The 25,028-nt window shown below is 43.8% G+C and overlaps 1 protein-coding gene across 1 annotated transcript in view; it reads left to right on the top strand.

Moving 5' to 3' along the window:
* The window catches only part of FNDC3A (fibronectin type III domain containing 3A), a 1,040,529-nt gene that overhangs the window by 429,823 nt on the left and 585,678 nt on the right, over positions 1-25,028 (top strand). The window contains 1 exon segment of the mRNA XM_029602861.1: positions 7,670-7,936. Coding sequence (XP_029458721.1) covers positions 7,670-7,936 — 267 coding nt within the window.

Below are 25,028 nucleotides of genomic sequence, written 5' to 3'. Positions count from 1 at the left end.
TGCTGGAAGTTTTGATTGAGAAATTGATGTCTCAGGTGTGTCAGTTGGTGAACACTATATGTACAATGGTGTGGTCCTAGCTACAGGTGCTTGGCTTGTTGGTGGCAACCCTGGAAGTGGTGCCGTGGGTGAAGGCATATATGCGTCCTCTGTAGAACTCGCTACCGTCGCGTTGGAACCCTCAATCTCAGGGCTATTCAGTTTGGCTCTATTTGCCACTGGAAATCAGCTCTAACCTCCAATGGTGGTTGCAGGAGGCTCATCTGAGAGAGGGAGTTTCCTTGACCTCCCTGACCTAGTTAGTGCTCATGACAGATGTGAGTCTCCAGGGTGGGGGGCTCATTGTCAGGAGCTGACAGCCCAAGAGCGCTGGACTGCTGAAGAGTCCCATTGAACCATAATTGCCTGGAAGCCTGGGCGATCCGGTTGGCCTGCTTGCAGTTCAGCCACAGGATGCAGAGTCTGACAACACGATGATGGTGGCCTACATCAGTTGCCATGGAGGAGCCAAGAGGCTGCAAGTGTTGCAGGAAATCGACTAACTTTTGGACTGGGTGGAAGGACATCTACAGATGATCTCGGCTTCTCATATTGCAGGAAAAGACAATGTAAGAGTGGACTTTTTCAGCAGGTAGAGTCTGGACCCAGGAGAATGGGTGTTGTCAGCCGAGGCGTTTCAGGTGATTGTGGATCGCTGGGGCCTTCTGTTCCTAGACCTGCTGGCAACTTCTTGCAATGTGAAGGGTCCTCGATTCTACAGTTGGAGGAGAGATCCATGCTCCCTGGGCATAGATGCTCTCGTGCAGGTCTGGCCAGAAGAAAGATTGCTTTATGCCTTTCCTCTGTGGCCATTACTGGGCAGAATAATTCACAAAACACTGGTAAACACATTTCTGGGAACATTTTGTTTCCTCCACAACCTTCGCTGAAACAAGTTGATTTTTTTTTAATTCTGTATTTATGCATTTTTTCAATAGAAATTTCCAAGAAAACCTTCTTGTACAGCAAAAGAATAGAAGACAAAAATATTTAGAAATCAAAAATAATGAAAAACATTCTTTTTTAAAGTTACACATTTAGCATTATTTTGTCTTCATTTTTCCCTAGTCCACTAACTAAGGATCAAATAGAAAAGCTTTTAACAAATTTTTAACAATATTACAATATTACAGAATCATTTTTAAGGAAAAAGCAACTGCAAATCAGAATTATCTTTTTAAGGGAACTCACCACCCTAGACGGTAGCAAAGCTATAATTTCAAGTACAGTTATAATTATTCCATTCCTTTGACACACAGAGCGACAGTTGTGGAGGCAACTGAAAAACATATTTATTTTCTTTATACTTAATAATACAATTGGCATGGAAATCTGAAGGTGAAAGATGCCCCCAACTGTAGAACTTTAGATCTCAACAATAAAAATTGTTGCCTCCTTTTCTGAGTCTGTCTAGTGACATTGGTATATATTCTTACTTTAAGGTTTAAGAAATTTTCATTTTGCACTTTAAAAAACAATCTTAAGACCCAGTCCTGATCTGATTCGAATGCAAAGGAAACAATCATAGTAGCAGCTTGCACTAAATCAGTATCTGATTGTTGTAGGATTTGGGATATATCCAATACTGGGGTAAGTTGATCCATTTATTGTCCTCCAATTTGCAAAGGTGCTGTTCTTGTTTTTTAAATTGAGGTAAATAAACTTTTTAACCAGAAGTGGTATCACCTCCTCTAGTATTTTAATACCCTCAATCAAATATTTCTTAAATATGTCCTTAGGCAACATATGAAGCAGCTTAGGGAAATTTATTAAGTGTAGATTTCTACTTCTAATGACATTTTCCAGATTTTCAATTTTTATTTGCAACTGTTGATTTTCTTTTACAATAGCCTTCTGAATGGGCTTCCATTTTTTTATTTCTTGTTTAAATTCTACCCTTTCATCTTGTATCATCTTGAACTTACACATCCTTTCTTCCATGTTATTAATTTTATCCACTAATGGATTTAATTGTGTAAACATCACATTCCCTAAGCTAGCTATTGCATCCCAAATTGAATTTAATGTGATTATAGAAGGTTTTACTAAAACTGGGGCTTGGATTTTTAATAAAGGACTTGACATTAATAGCTTATGCACTTGTTCCTGTAACCCTCCTTCAAGTGGTGAGCCAGCTATACCCTCAATGGGGCCTTCTCCGGCTACTTCTCCAGCTTCTACCATGGAGTCCGTCCCTGCCCGATTTACAAAGATACCTACAGCTATGGTCTGCGTCTCTGCCGTCAGATCTCCACGATCTCTGGAGGCCACCAGGTTTGCTGGAGGAACCCTTAATATCATGGAAAAAGATTTTGAAAAGTCTGTAGGGAACAGGGAGATTCCCTACCTGCCTCCCCCTCTGTTGACTGAACCTGCGAACGAACCCTCTGCATTTGAGCAACCATAGTTCCCGAGAGGAGGGCTTATGTAGAGACTGCGAGGTTAGTCCTCTCCTTTGCCTGTCTCTTCAGGGCCATTTGCGGCATTAATAAAATCAAGAAATTCACAATCAGAAATAGAGAAACGCTGTGGCGCCCACTAGTTGCTTACTGGCTCTTCTTAGGAACTTAGCTTGGAAGCTGAGAGGATTCAGGAGAGGAAAGCAAATTTATAAATCCAGTTCCAAGTAAAATTCCAATTCCAAGTAAAAGAAAATCCAAATTGATTCCAAATTTAGAACCAATTTAAAACGGAGTTGATGCAAAGTAAAAACAAAGCTGTGCACCCCTTTGGCGACACGCCAACGGCAGCTGCGAGCCTCTACAGGGCAGATTTTAAAGCCCTTCGTGCATCCCTCTTAGATGACGTCAAAGTCTGGAAATAGCACAGGGAAGACCAGCTGGAGCCCTAAGTGGGAATGAAGAAACTGTATCTTCAATGACATGTTGCACTTCATCAATTTGCATGCCTGAAGCATATTTTCAACCTGTTCGACATAGTCTGCTGCCTAGAAAATTACAAACGACATTCTTGAAGGCTGTCCACGCAACACATTCTGTACCTTGCAGAAGACCATCAAAGTGGCTATCCTTCATCACAACTCGGATTTGTGGGCCAACAAAAATACCTTCTTTTATCTTGGCGTCACTTATGCATGGAAACATTCGCCGCAAATAATCAAAGGCTTTACTTTGCTTGTTCATTGCCTTAATGAAGTTCTTCATCAGCCCAAATTTGATGTGCAGAGGTGGAAGAAATGTCTTACTTGGATCCACCAATGGGTCATGCGCAACATTCTTCTGCCCTGGAACCCAACGTCTTGCGGAGAGGCCAGACTTTTCTGATGTAATACGAATCTTTTGCTCGACTGTCCCACTCACAAAGGAAGCAACAATACTTGGTGTAACCAAGCTGCAGACCCAGCAGACTTACAACTACCTTGAGATCACCACACAAATTCCAGTTGTACTTTGAGTTCTCAATGTGGCTCAGCAGTAGCTGCATGTTCTCATATGTTTCTTTCATATGAACGGCATGTCCGACAGGTATTGATGAGTAGATATTCCCGTTGTGCAGCAAAAGAGCCTTCAAACTTAAGATTGATTGAATCAATAAACAGTGTCATTCTTTTGGGTCGTGGTCACATCCGAGAGCACAAAACAATCACAGCAAAAAGTCAGACTATCTACTTCATTGAAATATTTTGTCAAATCTTCCTGACTGCTGCGAAATACTGAAATTTTCGTATCAGATGTCAAAAATTCCATCCTTGCAGCCTTGACCCAAGCAGCTCCGCCTGACTCTTTGATAAAGCCAAATCTCTGACAAGATCGTTCAGCTCTGACTGAGATATTAAATGAGGATTGCTGGATGTTGCTGGCACAAAGTCAGGATCAGCTGCAGCTTCCATCTGCGACGGCTCACCACCATCGCCTACCTCCTCTTCCTAGTCATCAAGTGTCCACACCTCTGGCGGTTTTGGAACAGGAAGACTGTTGTCATGCGGCATGGTCTCATTGCTGATGCAAGGTTAGGGTACTCGATAAACTTCGTTCTTTGAGCATCCTGACACATTTGTCATGCAGAAGTAACAGTCAGTTATATGATTTTTCTGTTCCCTCCATATCATTGGGATGGCAAACAGCATGGATGGTCGCACACCTTTCAGCCAATCTCGCAGACTACTGGCACAAGTTGCGCAACATATATGAGGAGCCCATGCTCTGTCCTGGTCACCAATTTTGCACCCAAAGTATAACTTGTATGCCTTCTTAATGAGTGCAGTCATACTCCTTTTCTGTGCTTTCAGAGTATACTTACCACAGATGTAACAAAACGTGTTATGGCTATTACGACATTGGCGCGATATTTCATAAAGTATATTAAATTAAATCCATAAGCTTTAAACTCAACAGTTTTAGTGATACAATTCGCTCATTCACACAGATGTTGTATAGGAGATTACTCATTGCTGCTTGTTATATAAGGCTACGTCATCATGGAAACAAGTTGGAATTTTCAGCCAAGCTGGGGCTTGCCCGAGCAAGTTCTGGCACAATCAGGCAGAGTTTCTTGGTGTATTTTAAAAAAAGGATAGTCTCTGTTACATGTTATGTTGCTTATGGCCGTCAAAAATACGACATGAATTTTAAAAATCATAAATACTGTCCAGCAAGAAAATATGTTCGCGAGATTGTTTTAAAATTTCACAATTATTGTAAGACAAAATTGGCTGTTTCTCAAAAACCTTATGTGATGTACAAATTTCGAAGTAATATCTGTGACCAGCATCAAAAAATCTATTTGGAACACCAAAAAGCCTTTTTTACCAGTGAAATCGAAGGTTACAGGAAGCTTGTACGCCTGATGGTGCTGGACTGGCTCAGGCATCCGTGGTATGTGAATCTATAGAGGCTCCTGGTGGAGACTCCCCTTAGTCTTCTGCCGCACATGGATCTGTTACAGCAGGATCCGGTTCTTCATGAGGATCCAACTGTGTTCTGCCTTATGGTTTGGCCCTTGAGAGAGCTCACCTGTTTGAAGGGTGGATATTCCTCTGTGGTGATTACCACCTTATTCTGTGCTCAAAAGTTCTCCACTTCCTTAGCCTATATTTGGATTTGGAGATTTTTTGAGGCCCCACGTGAGGAACATGGTATTTTTCCTTGTTCAGTTAAGATCCCGCTCATTCTGGATTTTTTGCAGGATGAGTTGAATAAAGGTTTGGCCCTTAATTCCTTAAAGGTGCTGGTTGCGGCTCTTGCCTGTTTCAGGGGCCCTGGTGATTCCTTGTCATCCGATACTGATGTAGTTTGTTTCTTAAGGGGAGTGAAGCATCTTCGGCCTCCCTTGCGGTTACTCGTTCCCTTGTGGAAGCTTAACTTGGTGCTGGATTTTTTTGATGGGCCCTTTATTCAGACCGCTGCATAGACTTTCATTGCGGTTGTTAACCTTGAAGAGTGTTTCTGGGGACTGTTCTGAACGTCGAATCTCTGAGCTGCAGGCCTTGTCTTGCCGGGAGCTGTTCCTTCGGGTGATCCTAGGGCTGTTATAGCTGCATACTGTTCCACCTTTTTTGCCCAAAGTGGTGTCGGACTTTCATTTGAATCAGTCCATCTCCTTGCTATCCCTGGATAAGGTCAGAGATGCGAAGGAGTATCGCCTCTTGCGCTGTTGGATGTCAAGAAACTCGTTGTGTGGTATCTGGAGGTTTCTGAAACTTTCCGGAAGACTGATCACCTGTTTGTCCTTCATAGCAGAAGTAAGCAGAGCGCTCCAGCTTTGCAGGCTACAATAGCTTACTGGATTAAGTAGGTGGTCACAGCCGTGTATATGAATGCGGAGAAGCTATTGCCTACTCAGGTTAGGGCTCATTCCACTAGGGCTTAGGCAGTGTCATGGGTGGAGGTTCGATTGCTGTCTCCCGTCGATATCTGTCGAGCTGCAATGTGGTCCCTCCTTACACACTTTTTCCAGATTTTATCGTCTGGATGTGCAGGCCCGGGAGGATGCAGCCTTTGCAAGTGCAGTGTTGAGTGGACCGCAGGCAGCTTCCCAACCTGATAGGGAGTAGCTATGGTACATCCCACTGGTCCTGAGTCCATTTGTCTACACGCTAGGAAATGGAGAAATTATTTACCTGATAATTTCATTTTCCTTAGTGTAGACAGATGGATTCAGCTTCCCACCCTCAGCTGCTGCATGAGTGTGTCAGCAGACCTCCCGTGGGGCTCTGGAACCCAAGGGATTACTTGTAAGTGTTCATCCAGTCTCTAGATTGGGGTACCTAGATTATTGTGTGAATTCAGTGTTTTCTTATTGGTTGAATACAGATATGGTTGCCTGTGTTTAATCAAGATTTTTACTAGTCTGTCCACAGTTGCTTTTGAAGAGAATACTGGCAGGCTGGGGTCACTGCAGGGTTATATATACTGTGATGTCAGCTTATACCGTCTCCATCTGCTGGCAGGGGAGCATAACCCACTGGTCTTGAGTCCATCTGTCTATACTAAGGAAAACAAAATTCAGGTAAATAATTTCTCCATTAGTGCTGAAAGAATCTGCTCTAAAACCCAGGGTAAAACCTGTGTTAGGATTAACATGTCTGCAGGGTAATGAACTCGTTAGCCATTACTGAGCAGTGCAGGGAGGCACGTATGGGGAGACTGCCTAGCATTCTTTTTGTTACTGTGGGAAATTTAACTTCTGGAACAGAGCAGGAGTTAAACTTCCCACAGTAGAAAGGTGATACTGGCATCCCCCTAAAATGCCAATAAATATATGTTCGGAAATGGTCTCTATCTTAATTGAGAGGGTATTTTGTACGAGCCAACAGATTTTATGTATTTTGCCAACAGTGGACTAAATGTTTAGAAACTTAACAAATTTTAGACACTACATTTTGAGAAAAAATCAACCTTAGGACAATCCTGGGCCCAGCTGCAGAAAGTGGCTGTGTTTGGGTATGCCCTGTCCATATCCTATACAACCACTGGCTGTGTGGACTCAGGGGAACCTCCTCCCTCCCCTTCCATCCACCCAAGTTAAAAATAAATAAATAAATAAAAGTGGCCCATAGCACCTACATTTCCCAATCTTCACCTTTCCTGTTCAGAAGGAGAAGACTTTACTTCTTCCCTCGTGCTGCTGGCACAGCTTTGAGTTGTGCCATTGCTTGGTCCCTTCACTGACAGTTGTCAGTGAAAGGACAATCCCTGTTCAGAACTTGAGCATGGATTTTATTACGTTGGCCCTTCAGGAATTACCAGGGTGAATTCTCCAGGCTGAAAGGTACTTTCCTCTCAATGGATAAAAGAATGTGCGCTGTACTTTTTGCTGTGGAGAAAGAAATGGGAATGCAAAATACATGCAGGAATTTCATTTTGAAATTCTTGTGTACACTTTTCCATGTGTACTTTGCACCTGCTGTAAGTACTAGCAGTTCCTGCCAGCCCTTAGTTTTCCGTTTTGAAAATTAGATGTACTCATGAATTCATAAGCTTCCTGTGGGTTTTAAATTGTCCTCATTAAAACAGATTACTTTGGAATTGTGAAGTACTCAGAACTAGGTAAGTTCTATTGCACAGTGTGGCTTTACTGTAAAAGCATTATTCTACTATATTAAGCAGTGCTTTCAATCCTTTCTGCATTACAGTGTTAATGTGATAAATATTCTTAATTTTTGTTTTAGATGCTCTTTCCCCACATGGAAGATCCAGCTTTAGGGATGAAAGGTCTAGCAAAACATATGAACGTTTACAAAAAAAACTAAAAGATAGACATGGTATTCAGAAAGATAAACTGAGCAGCCCCCCATCATCTCCTCAAAAATGTCATTCTCCAACAAATGAACATAACGGGCTTGTGAAAGGACAGAATGCAATTAGTATAACCACAGGAACAGCAAAGAACAAGTTCAAAGGAAAAGATAGTTCTCTAATGGATGCAGAAATACAAGGTAACTATCTACAAAAGAAAGTTTAATTTACCCTTGTAACTCCTACACCTGCAAGCTTGCTTCTATTGTATATAGCTTTATAATATGTATATTTCTTTGTCTATATGTAAGTTTTCTTGGTTTTTGTTTTTATTTTTTTTAATTTTCTCTGTTGCAGATACAAGTATAGGATATGTAAAAAGAATTTCCTTGCTTTGTAAATTTTGACTAGTTATGTATTTTTTCCCATCGATAAGCGAGTGAATGAGCCATGCTGATTGGGTGCGACGTCTCTGGCAGCGCGGATCCGGAACCTTCTCCAATAGTAGAGCTTTCTGTTGTGCTCATGCACGGGAATTCCTGCGCGCATACCTCAGTCATCAACGCTTTACTACAGTTGCGTTTTTTTTCCTTGTTATATGTGGATGTGAATCTTTCTCCTCAGTCGCAGTGTTTTTCATTTCTTCAATGTTGACAACTAAGAAGGCCCCAGGCTTCAAATATTGTTCCTGTGGGCATATCATGCCCTCCACGGATGGACATAACTACTGTTATCTCTGCCTTGGTCCGGAGCATGACCAGGCTTTCTGTAGGGACTGTGGACGCATGTCACCTCGGGCCCGGAGACAAAGGGCTGAAAAAATCGCCAGACTTTGTGCGGAGTTGACCTCATCACACTCAAGCAGCTATGCACCCTCTCCACGGCACTCAACTCAATCCTCTCTGAGTTTGAACCCTGGAGCTCCGAGAGAGAACTGAAAGAGGGCAACCTCTGAGGACCCAATGGCTTAGCAAAAAAAAGAGACATCATCACAAATCACTTGAAACCAGGCCCAAACTTTAAAAAGCTAGTGTTTCAGCGACACATCCAATGCTGGTAAAGCCATCCACTTCGATGCATGGGAAATCAACGCACTTGCCCATGGAGTACACTAAAATGGGGCTGGCGACTCGTACCACCGATACATTGTCGCATGATGCATCTGCATTGTCCCATGACACAGGGGCGTCGTGTGCGATGCCTGTGCTGTCCTACACATCACTGCATCGTCTCGGGAAACTACGCATCGTCCAGAGAGAAGGCCGCATTGATCATCCACTCATCTGCATCGGTCGAAATACAAACGATGCAAAACAGCCACCAGCACCACGCAAACTTAACCCGCACAAAGCTAATCTGCTTTCAGCAATGCAGTTAAGATTCTTGAAACCCCCAGGAGAGGGTCTTGACTATCAAAATCTATCACTATGTGCAGTCCCTCAGTTTGAACCCCAACAAGCTAATGACCAGGGTTATTCATAGCTCCTCTAGAGATTAGATGTCCCAAGACTTTAGAGGTAGTAGTGGACGTGGAGCCCATTCTACAGACCTTAACACCTAGGCCTTTGTCCCCATGGGTCAGATCCCCTTCTATTTTCTCCTTGGGATCTTCTCATCACAGTCAACAGGTTTATTTGGGCTTATCACATGAGTCCAGAAGAAGACATGAAGAAACTCAACTTCAAGAACTACTGTATCCCAGACCTAAGAGGATAGTAAAGAAGCCACTAACTTTCAGTCCTCTTCAATCTCATGTCTCAGATATTTACAAAGCAGCTGTGCAGCCACACATGGGCCGCCATTCTGTGTCTCCACCTGGCCAACGTCCACTTCTAAGATCCCCAGGACGTAGCTCCACGGAAGTCATGGAGCAAATCGAGGCCATTCTATCTGACTTCTTTTCTTCTCATCATCCAGAAGTCAGTCCTCCAAGATTTCACATCCCAAGCTCAGAGAGTTGCAAGTTACACCAGAAATCAGTTTCTCCACAAACCAGTCATTACACCCCAAGACAAAGCCTGAGAAGTCTGGGATCACATGAGGCTTCCCCTGATCAGGAGGAGGAGGTGGAGAGACCAGATTCCCATCCTCCATACCAATCACCTTCCTTGCCTCAGACTTCTTCTACTGGCATCCCTTCTGATGAACCAGAGGACCCTCCAGGACATACCTCTCCAGCTGAGGATCTCAATTTGTGGAGAAAATGGGAACCATGCCTAATGTACAAATTCTTAAAGACACTAGATGTCACTTCTGAGTCAGTGGCTTTACCTTCTCATTTAGTACTGGAATCAACTCTAGTCAAATTCTGGGAATCTCCTCACTTCAACTTACCAGTAGCTAGGAAGCTGGACCTGAAATACTGCCTTAAAATATGTGGTATGGCCTAATTCACCTCCCACACACATCAGTAGTGGTTGAGTCGGCTCTGAGGCAAGAAAGTCGAAACTCCATGCCATCTCCCCCCTGGGGGAAAGATAACAAGATGCTACACAACTTTGTTAAGTAGATCTTTCAAAGCTCAATGTTTGCCTCTAATATCTAACAGCACCAATTCTATATGGTCCAATATATATATGAATGTCTACAACTCTTAAGGCCTTTTGTGTGCTCTGACACAGGCGAGTAGATCACTCCTCATACTTTAATTGACCTTGAGGAAGGAATCAGTCATCTCCTCCGCTCTGTCTACGAAGCATTCGAGACTATGTCCAGATCCTCCGCATCCGCTATAGCAGCTCGTAGAACATCTTGACTGCATGCGAGCTTAATTACGAAGACGTCCACAACAAACTAGATCTCCCTTGTCTAGGTGACAACTTCTTTGGAGATAAGCTCCGTGAAACAGTAGCGCAATTTAAGAAGCAAAATATAGCAGTGCAATCCCTCTCTTTAACAATGGACCATTCCACTACTGTTAAACGTCAATTCTCGTAGTACAAAAAAAAACTATACTATCCATGAAATCCTATAGGTAGTACACACAATATAGACCCACCACTTAGCAGCAGCCTCATCCACAAATTCCGCAAACTATGCAGAGAGCACACCCACGGGATCGTAGGCAACAAAAGCCTCCTCAGCAAACTATCCCCAAAAGTCAGCAAGATTTTTGAGGGAGACCATATTGCAGCCAGAGATGCCCAATGCAATCATGGTCACCCCCCCTCGCTTACCCCGTTTACTCCTGCAAACAAAACACCTTGGCCAGATTCCCCTCTTACTGCAGTTAGCAAACAAATTGCTAATGCAGAAGGTGATTCAAAGCATACCATCATCTTGCCTCAATATGGGATTTTATTCCCAATACTTCCTCATTCCCAAGTGCACAGGAGACTTGCACCCCATACTAGAGCGTTGCCCGCTCAAAAGGGAGAGATTCAAAATGACAACAAAATGACCATCCTCCCCTGTATTCAATAGGGAGACTGGATGTGCTCCCTAGATCTCAAGGATGCCTATGCGCATATACAGATTTACCATTCCTGCTGGCATTACCTTTGCTTCCAAATAGACAAGTTCTATTACCAATACAGAGTTCTTCCATTCAACCCAAACCTTTACATCTAGTTATCCCCTACATGCCCCCCCTACTCTAGCATATTCCATTGCCTTTACAACACCGAACTGGCTCCTTCCTCATCCCCTCTCTTGATCATGCCTGTAACCTTGCCTTTTGCAATCTCACAATTTGTTTTACCTCCACTATGTTACCACATAGCCAGTTTTCTCATATAGTTATGTTATTGCTCTTTCCCAGAGTTTTTATATGACTGTTTCTCTTCTCCTGAAATTCCTAAGTTCCTAACTCCTGTTTTAACCCTGAACCATTTCCATGTAACTCCTTTTTTCCAGTTAACAATGTTCTATATAAACTGGCATGATGTGTATATGAATGTTGGTATATAAAAACCTTAAATAAATAAATTTTGGTCTCTCTTCTGCCCCATGAGCTTTCACAAAGTGTTTGGCAGTGGCTATGGTGCACCTACTCCGCAAGGGCTTACAAATCTTTCCATATCTGGACGATTGGCTAATAGTTTCTCCCGATTCATAAGATCTTCAAAGAGATCTTCAAGTTACCATTCGCTGTCTCAAAGACCTAGGCTTTCTCGTCAACTACGAGAAGTCCATTCTCCAGCCAATTCAGACTGTCACTCTCCCAGTGTTCTTTCCAAACCCCGTACTTCGCAAAGAGAAAAGACTGCAAACACTAGATTGTAAGCAAGCCCTGGCCTACTACAAAGCAAGAAGAGAAGCTCACAGGAGATCTTAACAATTATCTTCTACAATCCTAACAATATTGGCGTGGTGGTTTCTAAAAAGACTCTAGCTAACAGGTTGTCAAGTTGCATCCGGTACTGTCACACCATGTCTTCTACTGCTCTTCCTGGAAGGCACACAAAATAAGGACCATAGCAACCTCGCTGGTGCACTTAAGAGACACTCCTATTGTGGACATTTGCAGCGCTGCAGTATGGTCATCAGTCCATACCTTCACAGTGCATTACTGTATTGATAAACTCTCTGAGTCTGACAGTTTGATTGGGAGAGTATACATACAGGCCGATACAGAAAAACACGCGGGAGAGCAGGCGAGTGCACAGGCCACTCTCCTGGGTGCGCGATTCAGGAGGGTGGCCTATGCAAACTAGGGCCCACAGTAAAAGGAGGCGCTAGGGACACTAGCGCGTCCCTAGCGCCTCCTTTTTGACAGGAGAGACAGCTGTCACCGGGTTTGACAGCCGACGCTCAATTTTTCCAGCGTCGGTTCTCAAACCCGCTGACAGCCACGGGTTCGGAAAACAGACGCTGGCTAAATTGAACATCCGTCTTCCGACCCGTGGGCCGATTTTAACTTTTTTTTTTTTTTACTTTTGGGGCCTCCGACTTAATATCGCTATGATATTAAGTCTGAGAGTGTACAGAAAAGCAGTTTTTTTCCTGCTTTTCTGTACACTTCCCCAGTGCCGGCCGAAATTAACGCCAGCCTTTGGGCAGGCATTAATTTCTTAAAGTAAAATGTGCGGCTTGGCTGCACATTTTTCTGTATCGCGTAGGAATAACCAATAGGGTCATTAACATGCATTTGCATGTTGGCGGGCGCTATTAGTTTCAGGGGGGGTTGGCCGCGTGTTTTCGACGCGCTATTACCCCTTACTGTATAAGGGGTAAAGCTAGCGCGTCTGTGCACTGTACTGTATCGGCCTGAAAGTGCACAGAGCCTTCCACCTAGGTGATTAGGTTGCATGTTACAGCCTGAGCAGTCTGACGATCTCTCCTTGAGTCTTATCAAAGGTAGCAACGCTCAGCTTGAGGACTCGCCAATGGCTCATTCAATAGCTTATCGACGGAAAAAAGCAAGTTTGCTGATCATGAATGGTGTTTTCTATAGATAGCAGAGTGAATGAGCCATGCAAACTCTCTCACCTCCCTGGCAGTCTCTGAAAACTTGAAAGGACATAATCCATTCTCTTGCATACCAACTGAAGTAAACTGGCAATGACCACTGCGGAACGTGTGCGGGAACTCCCGCACATGAGCACAACAGAAAGCTCTACTATTGGAGAAGGTTCCCATCCTTGCCGCCAGAAGATGTTGCACCCAATCAGCATGGCTCATTCACTACAGAAAACACCGTTTACGGTAAGAAACTTGTTTTTCTAGTTGGAATAATGTATCAGCACACTAGTTTTTTTTACCTCTGGAGTCCTACATTCAAATCCCCTTAGGTCATAAATTATTGAACCCTTGTGCACATTATGAAAGAACAAAGATGGCACTATTCATGATCTCTTTTGTTAAGACAGTAGGAGGGGGGTCTTGCAGATAGGGCTGAAGCCCTGTGTTTTATGAATATTGTACCTAGTTTTAGCCAGTGCTTTAGTCTTATCAGCATTAATGTATATGTAAGATGAGATAAAGATTGATATGCTTCTATTCTTTTGTATGAACATTTTTAGCTGACATTAGACCCCAGTTCTGCAAAACTCTTGAGCCATAAAAATGGCCAACTATCCCAATAAATTTGTCTAGCACTATTATTTCCTAATGCTGCAAAACATATTTGGGTCAGCCTAGATGTTTTTCTTTAGCATACTTTTTTGCACTTATTTCCTGGAATTCAACCTCAGTCTGTTGATTTTGTTCTCTTGCCAAACATATTTTTCATTTTAATTTGGAATTCAAAAACTGGAGTTTTGAAAAAGATTCAGATTTGTGCATGTCAAGCAATAATAATAAAGGTATTGTTGCTTTGGATATTGCTCCATTTTCTTCATAATAGGGACATTACTAGAGCTTACTAAAAACATGGTCATGTCACTTCCCTCTTGTAAATTATTTCAGTTGAACTGATGAAAACTATATTGCATGAGAACCATAATGGGTACAATTTTAGGGGATTGTAATATGATTTTACAGCAGATCTTTATGAAAACTTAATATAAACTTCTGATAAAATAGTGTTGATTAACCTACCTCCTCCTCCTCTTGGGCTTCCATCCCAACTGTATATTATTCCAGGACGAGCAGGATGCTAGTCCTCACATATGGGTGACATCATTGATGGAGCCCTGGTAAGGAAAACTTTCTGTCAAAGTTTCTAGAAACTTTTGACTGGCCCTGTGAAGCCACTGAGCATGCCCAGCATGCCATAATATTCTCTGCCAAAGGGGTCTCTCTTCAGTCTTCGTTTTTCCACGCTGCTGTAGGTATCGCGGAGCAAGGAGCCTTGTGAGTTTTTCTCAGTGTTTGCGGACTAAAAAGTCATTTATTTCTCATTCATTTTCTCCCACAAGGGATCTCTCAGATTTCCACCGGCTGGTGAGTAATCATAGTCTCGTTTTTACTCCTTGAGTAAAAACTTTTTTTCTCATAATTTTTCCCTCATTTCATCAATGGCTGTCGATTGAAAATGGCTACTGATTTAAAAAATGTCCTATCTGTAATTGGACAATGTTCATTACAGATCCACACCTCGAGTGTGTCCTTTGTTTGGGGGACAAACATGATGCCACAACCTGCACTAAATGTGCAGAGATAACTCCGAAGGGAAGAAAACTTCGCCAAGAGAAGATGGAACATCTTTTCCATCTACAGCTTTTGCCTTCTCCCTCAACATCAACAAAATCGTCTCCGGCCGGAGTCTCAAAACGAATAATATTGAAAAAACGTCGTCCGGAGTGGTCTGGAGACCATCCATCGCCAACGACATCGATCACTGACCTTGTCGATGCTATCGAACACCGATCGAAACACCGTCATAGACATGGACATACATCGACTCCAGCGGCGCTTCTCTCCCCGGAGGAACCGACCGCTAAGCGGCTAAAACTTCAAGAAACACCGCTACCCTCGACGCCGGGGCCTTCACCTCGCGAAGAAGCACCAGTAGTCGAACCTCCACAGGGATCTGTGGAAGGAGTATCGACGCCTCCACCGCCACCGTGTTCAGCTGCTCTGCCTGCACCAGCTGTTCTGCAGGAATTGTCTGATTTTATCCGGCAAGCGGTGCTCCAGGCCCTTAAGGAGCAGATGCCCTTTCCGGCGCCTTCGCCGATGCCAGTAGTATCACCGATGCCGGTGATTCCACCGATGCCGACTACTCCGATGCCGGTACCTACACCAATGCAGACGATTCCGTTGATGCCGGTGCCTACACCGATGCCGGCACCACAGCCTAAAGTGATACTGGCACGACCATTGATGACGCCAACGCCATCTTCGATACCGGCCCCAATACCATCGATGCCAATCACACCTGGGGACCCAGGACATCCAGAACTAGCACTCTATCAACTAATAATGAAGAGATTTGACGAGGTAGTCGGTGCTCTTCCTCCCAAGCCTCAAAGAACAGCCTGAAGGGATACCCCTCGATGACTTGCAACCAGGTCCTTCAGGGCTTCCTTGTCTGCCTAGATCTTCTCCAATATCTCCTCCTCGAGAAGATCCATACGATACTTGGGATGAAGGACACACAGACACTTCATCTGAAGATTTCATGTCAGATCCTTCACCTCCAGACCCAAGGAAGAAATCTCCACCGGAGGATTTATCATTCACAAATTTCATCCAGGATATGGCGGACACCATTCCCTTCACCTTAGTGACAGAGGAAGGTTCAAGGCAACAAAAGTTGGAGGATCTCCAATTTGTGGACCCTCCAAAGCAAGTAGTAGCCATATGTGTCCATGACGTCCTTCTGGACCTACAACATAGGCTTTGGGAGCATCCATGCTCAGTGCCTGCTATAAATAAAATAATGGACAAAACTTATATGGTGCAGTCTGCTCCTGGCTAACAAAAGTCACAGCTTCCACACCAATCGGTGGTGGTAGAATCTGCACAAAAGAAGTCGAAAAGGATAAGACCACATTCCTCAACTCCCCCAGGAAAAGATCACAGATTCTTGGATTCCCTGGGAAGGAAGGTTTATCAAGGTGCCATGTTAAATTCTAAAATATCTTCTTACCAATTATACATGACTCAATATCAGAGAAATCTGTGGAAAGAGATGCAAGAGTTTATACCATCATTGCCACAGCAACATCAAGAAGCAGCCCAGGTAATTATCCACAAAGGACTAGAGGTGGGCAAGCACGAAGTCCATGCTGCCTATGATGGCTTTGAAACAGCATCCAGAGTGGCTGCATCTGGAATAAGTGCAAGACGTTGGGCATGGCTTAAAGCCTCGGACCTCAGGCCTGAAGTCCAAGAAAAATTAATTGACCTCTCATATCTTGGCGATAACCTTTTTGGTTCCAAGCTACAAGATGCGGTTGCTCAATTGAAAGAGCACACAGAAACCCTGCGACAAGTTTCATTGATTCCGCAGGATCCGGCTACACAGTCAACTTGTAGGCCTCAAAGAAAAGAACCTAGAAGGCCCTTCTATCTACAGAGGCGTTATTACCCTCCAACATCAAGGGGCAGATCTTCTAGGCCGCAACAAAGAGCTCAGCCCAGACAACCTAGAGCGGCTAGGCCTCAACCTCCGCCACAGACGGGACCAGCTGCAGGCTTTTGAGGCCTTTCCCAGAGACCGAAGCCATCTCTCCAATCCTCATCCAGAGCTTCCGGTAGGAGGTCGAGTATCCTCCTTTTACAACCATTGGTTACAAATAACAACAGACCAATAGGTACTTGCAATAATATCTCAAGGTTACCAACTCAATTTCCTCTCAATTCCAAGAGATTCTCCTCCGAGACCGCTTTCTCTAAGCGAAAATCACATAATCCAATTAAAAGTAGAATTATCCACCCTTCTGAGAGCCAGAGCTGTAGAGCCGGTGCCCGGGACTCAGCAGGGCAGAGGATTCTATTCCCGCTATTTCCTCATTGCAAAGAAAACCGGAGGCCTATGTCCCATCCTAGACCTCAGAAATCTGAACAAATTTCTGAAGAAAGAAAAGTTCAGGATGGTTTCTCTAGGAACCATGCTTCCACTTCTTCAAACAGGAGATTGGCTTTGTTCTCTGGATCTTCAAGACACTTATGCTCACATTCCAATATTCCCCCCTCATCGCAAGTATCTGCGCTTCATGGTAGGCCATCAACATTTCCAGTACAGAGTGCTACCATTCGGACTTGCCTCTGCTCCCAGAGTATTCACCAAATGTCTGGCAGTAATAGCAGCACACCTGCACAAGGAAAGTGTCCATGTCTTTCCCTACTTAGACGACTGGCTCATCAGAAGTCAATCTCAACAAGGAGCTCTGGCTTCTCTCAGTCGAACAATTACTCTACTTCGCTCCATGGGCTTTCTCATCAACTATCAAAAGTCCCACTTCATTCCGTCTCACCTGCTTCAATTCATAGGGGCAGAATTGAACACCATACTTTCAAAAGCTTTTCTACCCAGAGATCGGGCAGACACACTTTTCCTACTGGCAAACACGCTTCACTCAAAGAAACAAGCAACAGCTCATCAGTTTCTAACTTTACTAGGCCACATGGCTTCCACAGTTCATGTTACTCCTATGGCAAGGCTAGCCATGAGGGTTACTCAATGGATTTTAAGATCACAATGGATCCAAGCCATTCAACCACTGTCCTCTCCAATTCAGGTAACCCACCAGCTGCGTTCATCTTTACTTTGGTGGGCGAAAAAGGATAACTTGCGCAAGGGCTTACCCTTCCAGCAACCAGTCCCACAGATAACTTTATCTACAGATGCATCCACCTTAGGTTGGGGAGCTCACATAAACAATCTCCAAATCCAAGGTACTTAGACAAAACTCGAAGCAACATTTCAAATCAATTTCCTGGAACTTCGAGCTATGCGTTATGCGCTGTATGCATTCAAGGACTGCCTTTCACACAAGACTGTTCTGATCCAAATGGACAACACAGTAGCTATGTGGTACATCAACAAACAGGGAGGTACGGGATCGTATCTCCTTTGTCAAGAAGCCGCTCAGATTTGGGACTGGGCCCTAACACACTCAATGTTTCTCCGGGCCACTTTTCTAGCGGGCATACACAATGTAGTGGCAGATCGTCTCAGTCGTCAGTTCCAACCACACGAGTGGTCCCTGGATCCCTTAGTAGCGACCAGGATATTTCAACGTTGGGGACAACCAACAATAGACCTCTTTGCATCACACCTGAATTACAAAGTGGACAAGTTCTGCACTCTGCATAGACAGAGCCAGCCAAGGACGCCTTTGCTCACCCTTGGAACTCAGGCCTTCTATATGCATATCCTCCGATACCACTCATAACCAAAACTTTAGGGAAGCTACAACAGGACAAAGGGTCCATGATCCTCATAGCCCCGTATTGGCCTCAACAAGTATGGTTTCCCACACTTCTAGACCTATCGATCAGAGAACCAATTCGCCTGGGTATAGCTCCCACTCTCATAACTCAGGATCAGGGTCGGTTGTACCATCCCAACCTTCAATCCCTATCCCTGACAGCATGGATGTTGAAAGCTTGATCTTACAACCACTCAATCTTTCAACCAATGTCTCTCAAGTGCTTATAGCATCACGTAAACCTTCAACATGGAAGAACTATTCTTCGAAGTGGAAATGGTTTACCTTGTGGTGCACAGCAAAGAAAATTGACCCTTTCTCCTGCCTCACAACTTCTCTACTAGGCTACTTATGCCATCTTTCAGATTCTGGTCTCCAGACATCATCTGTAAGAGTACATTTAAGTGCAATCTCAGCTTACCATAACAAGATGGGAGATGCACCAATATCCATACATCCTCTTGTCAGTAGATTTATGAGAGGTTTAATTCACCTTAAACCACCAATTCGGCCACCAGTCACAGAATGGGACCTGAATCTGGTCTTAACAAGACTCATGCGTTCTCCTTTTGAACCCATGAATTCCTGTGATCTTACATTTTTCACATGGAAGACTATCTTCCTTATAGACATTACATCAGCTAGAAGGGTTAGTGAGTTTACAAGTACTTGTCACGTACTCACCCTATACAAAATTCCTACATGACAGAGTGGTTCTCCGGACACATCCAAAATTCCTCCCCAAGGTAGTTACGGAATTGCACTTGAACCAATCCATAGTTTGACCCACATTATTTCCAAGGCCTCATTCTCACGAAGGAGAGCGGGCCTTACATACCTTGGACTGTAAACGTGCGCTAGCATATTACTTAGACCGCACTGCAGTCCATAGAAAATCCACTCAACTCTTTGTATCTTTTGATCCAAACAAACCGGGTAAAGCAGTGGGTAAACATACTCTATCCAGGTGTCATAGTGGATAAACATACTCTATCCAGGTGTCATAGTGGATAACACATTGAAATCGTCGGTGCAGTGTGCTGCGGCAGTCAAAAAAGCAAACAGAATGTTGGGAATTATTAGAAAAGGAATGGTGAATAAAACAGAAAATGTCATAATGCCTCTGTATTGCTCCATGGTGAGACCGCACCTTGAATACTGTGTACAATTCTGGTCGCCGCATCTCAAAAAAGATATAATTGCGATGGAGAAAGTACAGAGAAGGGCTACCAAAATGATAAGGGGAATGGAACAACTCCCCTATGAGGAAAGACTAAAGAGGTTAGGACTTTTCAGCTTGGAGAAGAGACGACTGAGGGGGGATATGATAGAGGTGTTTAAAATCATGAGAGGTCTAGAACGGGTAGATGTGAATCGGTTATTTACTCTTTCGGATAGTAGAAAGACTAGGGGGCACTCCAAGAAGTTAGCATGGGGCACATTTAAAACTAATCGGAGAAAGTTCTTTTTTACTCAACGCACAATTAAACTCTGGAATTTGTTGCCAGAGAATGTGGTTAGTGCAGTTAGTATAGCTGTGTTTAAAAAAGGATTGGATAAGTTCTTGGAGGAGAAGTCCATTACCTGCTATTGAGTTCACTTAGAGAATAGCCACTGCCATTAGTAATGGTTACATGGAATAGAGTTAGTTTTTGGGTACTTGCCAGGTTCTTATGGCCTGGATTGGCCACTGTTGGAAACAGGATGCTGGGCTTGATGGACCTTTGGTCTGACCCAGTATGGCATTTTCTTATGTTCTTATCCAATTTTCTAGCAGATTGCATACAGTTTTGCTATGAAAAAGCAGGCCTTCCTCTCCAAGGGCGAGTAAAGGCGCATTCAGTATGAGCAATGTCAACCTCAGTAGCACACTAAGGTTCAGTGCCAATTCTTGACATATGTAAGGCAGGAACATGGAGTTCTCGTCATACCTTTGCAGCTCACTACTGTTTGGACAAAGAGGGACGACAAGATTCAGCCTATGGACAATCTGTTTTAAAGACCTTATTTCCAGTTTAATCCCAACTCCTTCTACATCCAATCTGCTGTGATCTTCGGCTGCCTCATTTTCAACAACAATTCTTCACTGTTGCTTCACTACAAAATGACTCAGCCTCTAGCTTGCTAATCACCCATATGTGAGGACTAGCATCCTGCTTGCCCTGGGATAAAGGAAAATTGCTTACCTTGTAATAGGTGTTATCCCAGGACAGCAGGATGTAGTCCTCACGAAACCCACCCGCCACACCGCAGAGTTGGGTCCGATACGTTTTATTATTTTAGTTTTTGCTAAAGCTTATTGGTACATACGAGACTGAAGAGAGACCCCTGTGGCAGAGAATATCATGGCATGCTGGGCATGCTCAGTGGCCTCACAGGGCCAGTCAAAAGTTTCTAGAAACTTTGACAGAATGTTTTCCGCAATAGGGCTCCATCAATGATGTCACCCATATGTGAAGACTACATTCTGCTGTCCTGGGATAACACCTATTACAAGGTAAGCAATTCTGCTTTATGAATAATCTGCCTATCAAACCTATTGCACAAGAAATTATGTCCTCTATGAGTATTCAGCCTGTATGAGAGTCTGTGTATTTTTTTGATGTTTGTTATTTTGAGAAGTTAGTTTTTGTTTTTGAAAAATGTATTTTCATTTTATGTGTGTTTTGCTGTACATCTCTTAGGCCTCTTTGTTAAGCAATCAATACATTTTAATAAATGAAATGAAGTTGGGGTTTTTTTGTTTTTTTAAATAAATGACGTACTTGTTCTGGAACATACTCCAGTATGGCCATCTTCTCCTCTCTCGTGTACTCACTGTGGATTTCAAGATGCCTATTTGTTCCATCAAACTTTCCAAATCTGTTTTAATATCCTAAGTGGTATTAAAATGCACTTCCATTAGCTCTCAGATGCCTTACAACTCAGCCAAAAAGCACAAAGGTAGGCGATCTATGAAAGCCGTTAGGAAATACAAGAAAGATAGATGCCTTTGGTCTTTTTCAAATCCTTTATTGAAGTGGAGACGTAAAAGAATGATGTAGCCCGACTCTGGCCGAGTTTCACCGTTTATAACGGCTGCTTCAGGGGCTTAAATGTACATTCATGGACTCTTGATGTTGGAACAAATCGTGTACTTGATTATTAATTGTATTTGTGTCTGTCTGATCCGCAACAATATTAGATCTTATCGCTTGTACAGTCAATCATATTCTTGTGAATACGATGTATCTAATAGCTCCTGGATTCAACAATTACACTGGTCATATAATGCAGCAGAAATGGTTAATGCTCCTTACAGTCCACTTCTATCTATCTTGTATTTCCTTACAACTCAGCCAATACTAAGTCTGCTAGTACAGGTCTCTCCTTTCCAGGTTTACTCTTCTCTGGAGTTGGAGAATCAGGTTTTGGGTGCTTTACTCTGGCAGTAGCATTAAAATTCAACTCAGTTTTAGCTCCCTTACCAACAGAAAAGATTAAATTCCAGCCAAAGAAAAAAGAGAAACAAAAATCATCAGAAAAGTATTTGGTGCTGAGTTTGGCTCTTTCAGGAGAGAAAATCCATGTAGCCATTCTCTGTTAGCACTAGCACCATCCCACTGTTTTTTCATCCTGTATTTAGTTTTATCCTTACTACAGCAAATTCTATCTTCTTTTCTAAGAAACAGTGTAAAATCCAAGGGCAGGATAAATAAGAACATTTAGAAAATGAAAATAAATTATCTTAATTTTGTAACAGATTTTTAAAGCTGTTTCTGTATGAACATAGTATTTTGTTTTAAGACATTGAAGAATATATTATGAAACATTTGCAGACAGAAGAAATTTTGTTGTAATGTGCAAAGCCAGAAAACCTTTATTCTAGAATAATCCTGTGGATTATTCTTGAGCAAACCCTACACACTTAAAGTATGATCAGGTCCCAGGAAAGGAATACTTGCGGTCACATGCTGCATATATAGAACATAAGGATATATTTGTCTTACAAGTTTTTATATCATGAATCATTAGATGTGTGATTTCATTAAGTAATGGATTCATGAGAAATCACAGGATGTGCAAATGTTTTCATGAGATAAAAAATATATATGTAACTTGTAAGTTACATATATATGTTGTTTAAACTTCTTTGGGTTTATTTGCATTTATAGGACGCTAATACCTAAGCCCAAAGCAGTTTACAGATCAACATAGTCAAACATAAAACGATAAAACAGATAGAAATAGTATGTTTCTTACAATAAATAAAATGTAAAATCTGTAAACTAAATTACTATTAATCAAAGGCTTAAAAGTTAAAAGCTATTAAAACATCATACTAAAAAGATATAATCCAGACTAAAATTAATGAAAAGCTTGCTTAAAGTTTTTAATGCAAATTTAAACATCTTTGGGCACCTTTTTACCCTAATTTCCAAAGGAAGAGAATTCCAAAGGCTAGACCTATGATGGAAAATGCCCATTCTCGAATAGCATGAAGGCTTTGTCTGCTTGGTGGAAGGGACATCAAGCAGTGCCCTTTGAGAAGACCTTAAAGTTCTTACTTTCTCATATACCCGGAGTATTGCACTTGTCCATGGCATCATTGGGTTAAGAGGTTATGGGTCACTATGACAATTTTATCATTCTCCATTGAAAAGTGAGCCAGGGGAGATTAACAAGAGTGGTAGAAATGTGATCAGTTCTACTTTTGCCAGTAATTAGTTTCTCTGCAGCAGTTACGATGGTTTAATTGAAAAATCAGGAAGACCGATGTAAAGCGAATTACAATAATCTAGTGTAGTCAATAAAAATGAATGCACCATTTCCTAGCGTGTAGCAGATGGGCTCAGAACGAATGGGTATAGTGTGCTCGTGCTAGCAGTTGGAGACTGATCTGACGTCATCACGTAGTACATATACCCCTGCAGGAAGTGCAGAAGCTCAGTAATTTCCGTCTCCAAAGCAGTTTGGAGCTACCTCACGCTCGCTGAGCGTTCTTCCAAATTCTAACGATTAAATTCATAGAAGAATCCTACCTGAAGACGAGCCCCGCACTCCTGCGGTGATACCCTCGGGTCCCTCCCCCAGTTGAGTTTCCCGAGGTGATTTCCATGGTCCCTCGGAGGTAAGAGCCTTGGTCCGGTGGCCGAATCGTGACAGGGACCTAGCCCCCGAGTGAGAAGGGCTCGGGCGTGGCATAGAGGCAGCCTCGGTCCCGATCCGTTCGCGGTGAGGACTTGGCCCCCGAGCGAGATGAGTTTGGGCGCGGCTTAGAGGCAGCGGGTGCACTTCCTCGAGCGCGGTGGTGACGGTAATCACCCTCTCCCCCCGCAGCCGGAGACCGCCCGGGTCGCAGCCGGGAAGCGCCGAAGATCAGGTAAGGCGTACATCTTTACTTCTGCTGGTCTCCGAAGAGCCGAGGATTAGCAGGGTCTGCCTACGTGGAAGCCCGCCATTTTGCCTGCCTGCTCACCGTCGCCATCTGCCCTGGTTCGCCGCTTCGATCTAGTGTTCAGACCAGACTAAGCGCACAGGCAACGGGCGCGTATGTTAGGCGCCCGAAAGTAAGTGGATAGGTGCACGTTGATGGGAGCATGTTGATGGGCGCACGTTGATGGGCGCATATCTTTTGCGCATATTACAAGGCGGCTGGGAGCGCACCGGCGCATAGAGATAACAGACGCGATGGAGCGAATGAGAGCCCATGCGTCCACAGAGCCGGTACCTCCAGAATCAGGCATAAGAGCTCTAGGCCTCTGCTCAGCATGCCACCTCAGAGCCACACAGAGCGAGGAAGCAGACTCCCTATGTACCCAATGTGAGGAGGCCCTGGGAGTTCCAGGCCAGGGCCGGTCCCAGCCCAGATTAATTGCCAGTTCCTCAGGGAACACCCTGGACCTAGCAGGCCGAGGTGAGCAGCCGGGGAACCCTAGAGACCTGGTGCCCCTAAGGCTAGAACCTGCTTCGCTCTCCTGGGTGGAATTATTCAAGGGGATTCATGCCTTTGTCAAAATGCAGTCTGATCCCCGAACGGACCCATACATACCGGATGACCCTGCCCCTGGACCCTCTAGACCTAGGCACGGCCACCCGGAAGCCCCACTTATGGGGATTCAGATTGCTCTGAGGAAGAAGACGAGCTCCCCAAGCAGGGAGAACTTCCCTTGGGGATAGAGCCATATCGAACCATGAGACGCTTCTTTCTGAAGGAGGATCTCCCAGACCTGGTCTCTCAATGTCTGTCGGAGCTGGCTATCCCGGGCCAAGGAACCCCAGGGGAACCTAGAATGAACCCCCTGCTAGAGGGCCTTCGTCAAACGGCTCACCATTTTCCCCTCCTTCAAGCAGCACAGCAGCTAATAGATCTGGAGTGGAATGCGCCGGAGGCCTCATTTCAAAGGGGGTCGGGCCTTGTCTAGCATGTACCCCCTGGACCCGGCAACCAAGGAGCTGCTGGCGTGCCCCAAGGTAGACGCCATTGTGAAGCTCACCACCATTCCAGTGGAGGGAGGGGCGGCCCTCAAGGATGCACATGACCGGCGCC

This window comes from Rhinatrema bivittatum, chromosome 5 (assembly GCF_901001135.1).
Source record: "Rhinatrema bivittatum chromosome 5, aRhiBiv1.1, whole genome shotgun sequence".
NCBI classification, from domain to species: Eukaryota; Metazoa; Chordata; class Amphibia; order Gymnophiona; family Rhinatrematidae; genus Rhinatrema; species Rhinatrema bivittatum.
This window is presented reverse-complemented; position numbering and strand designations above follow the sequence as displayed.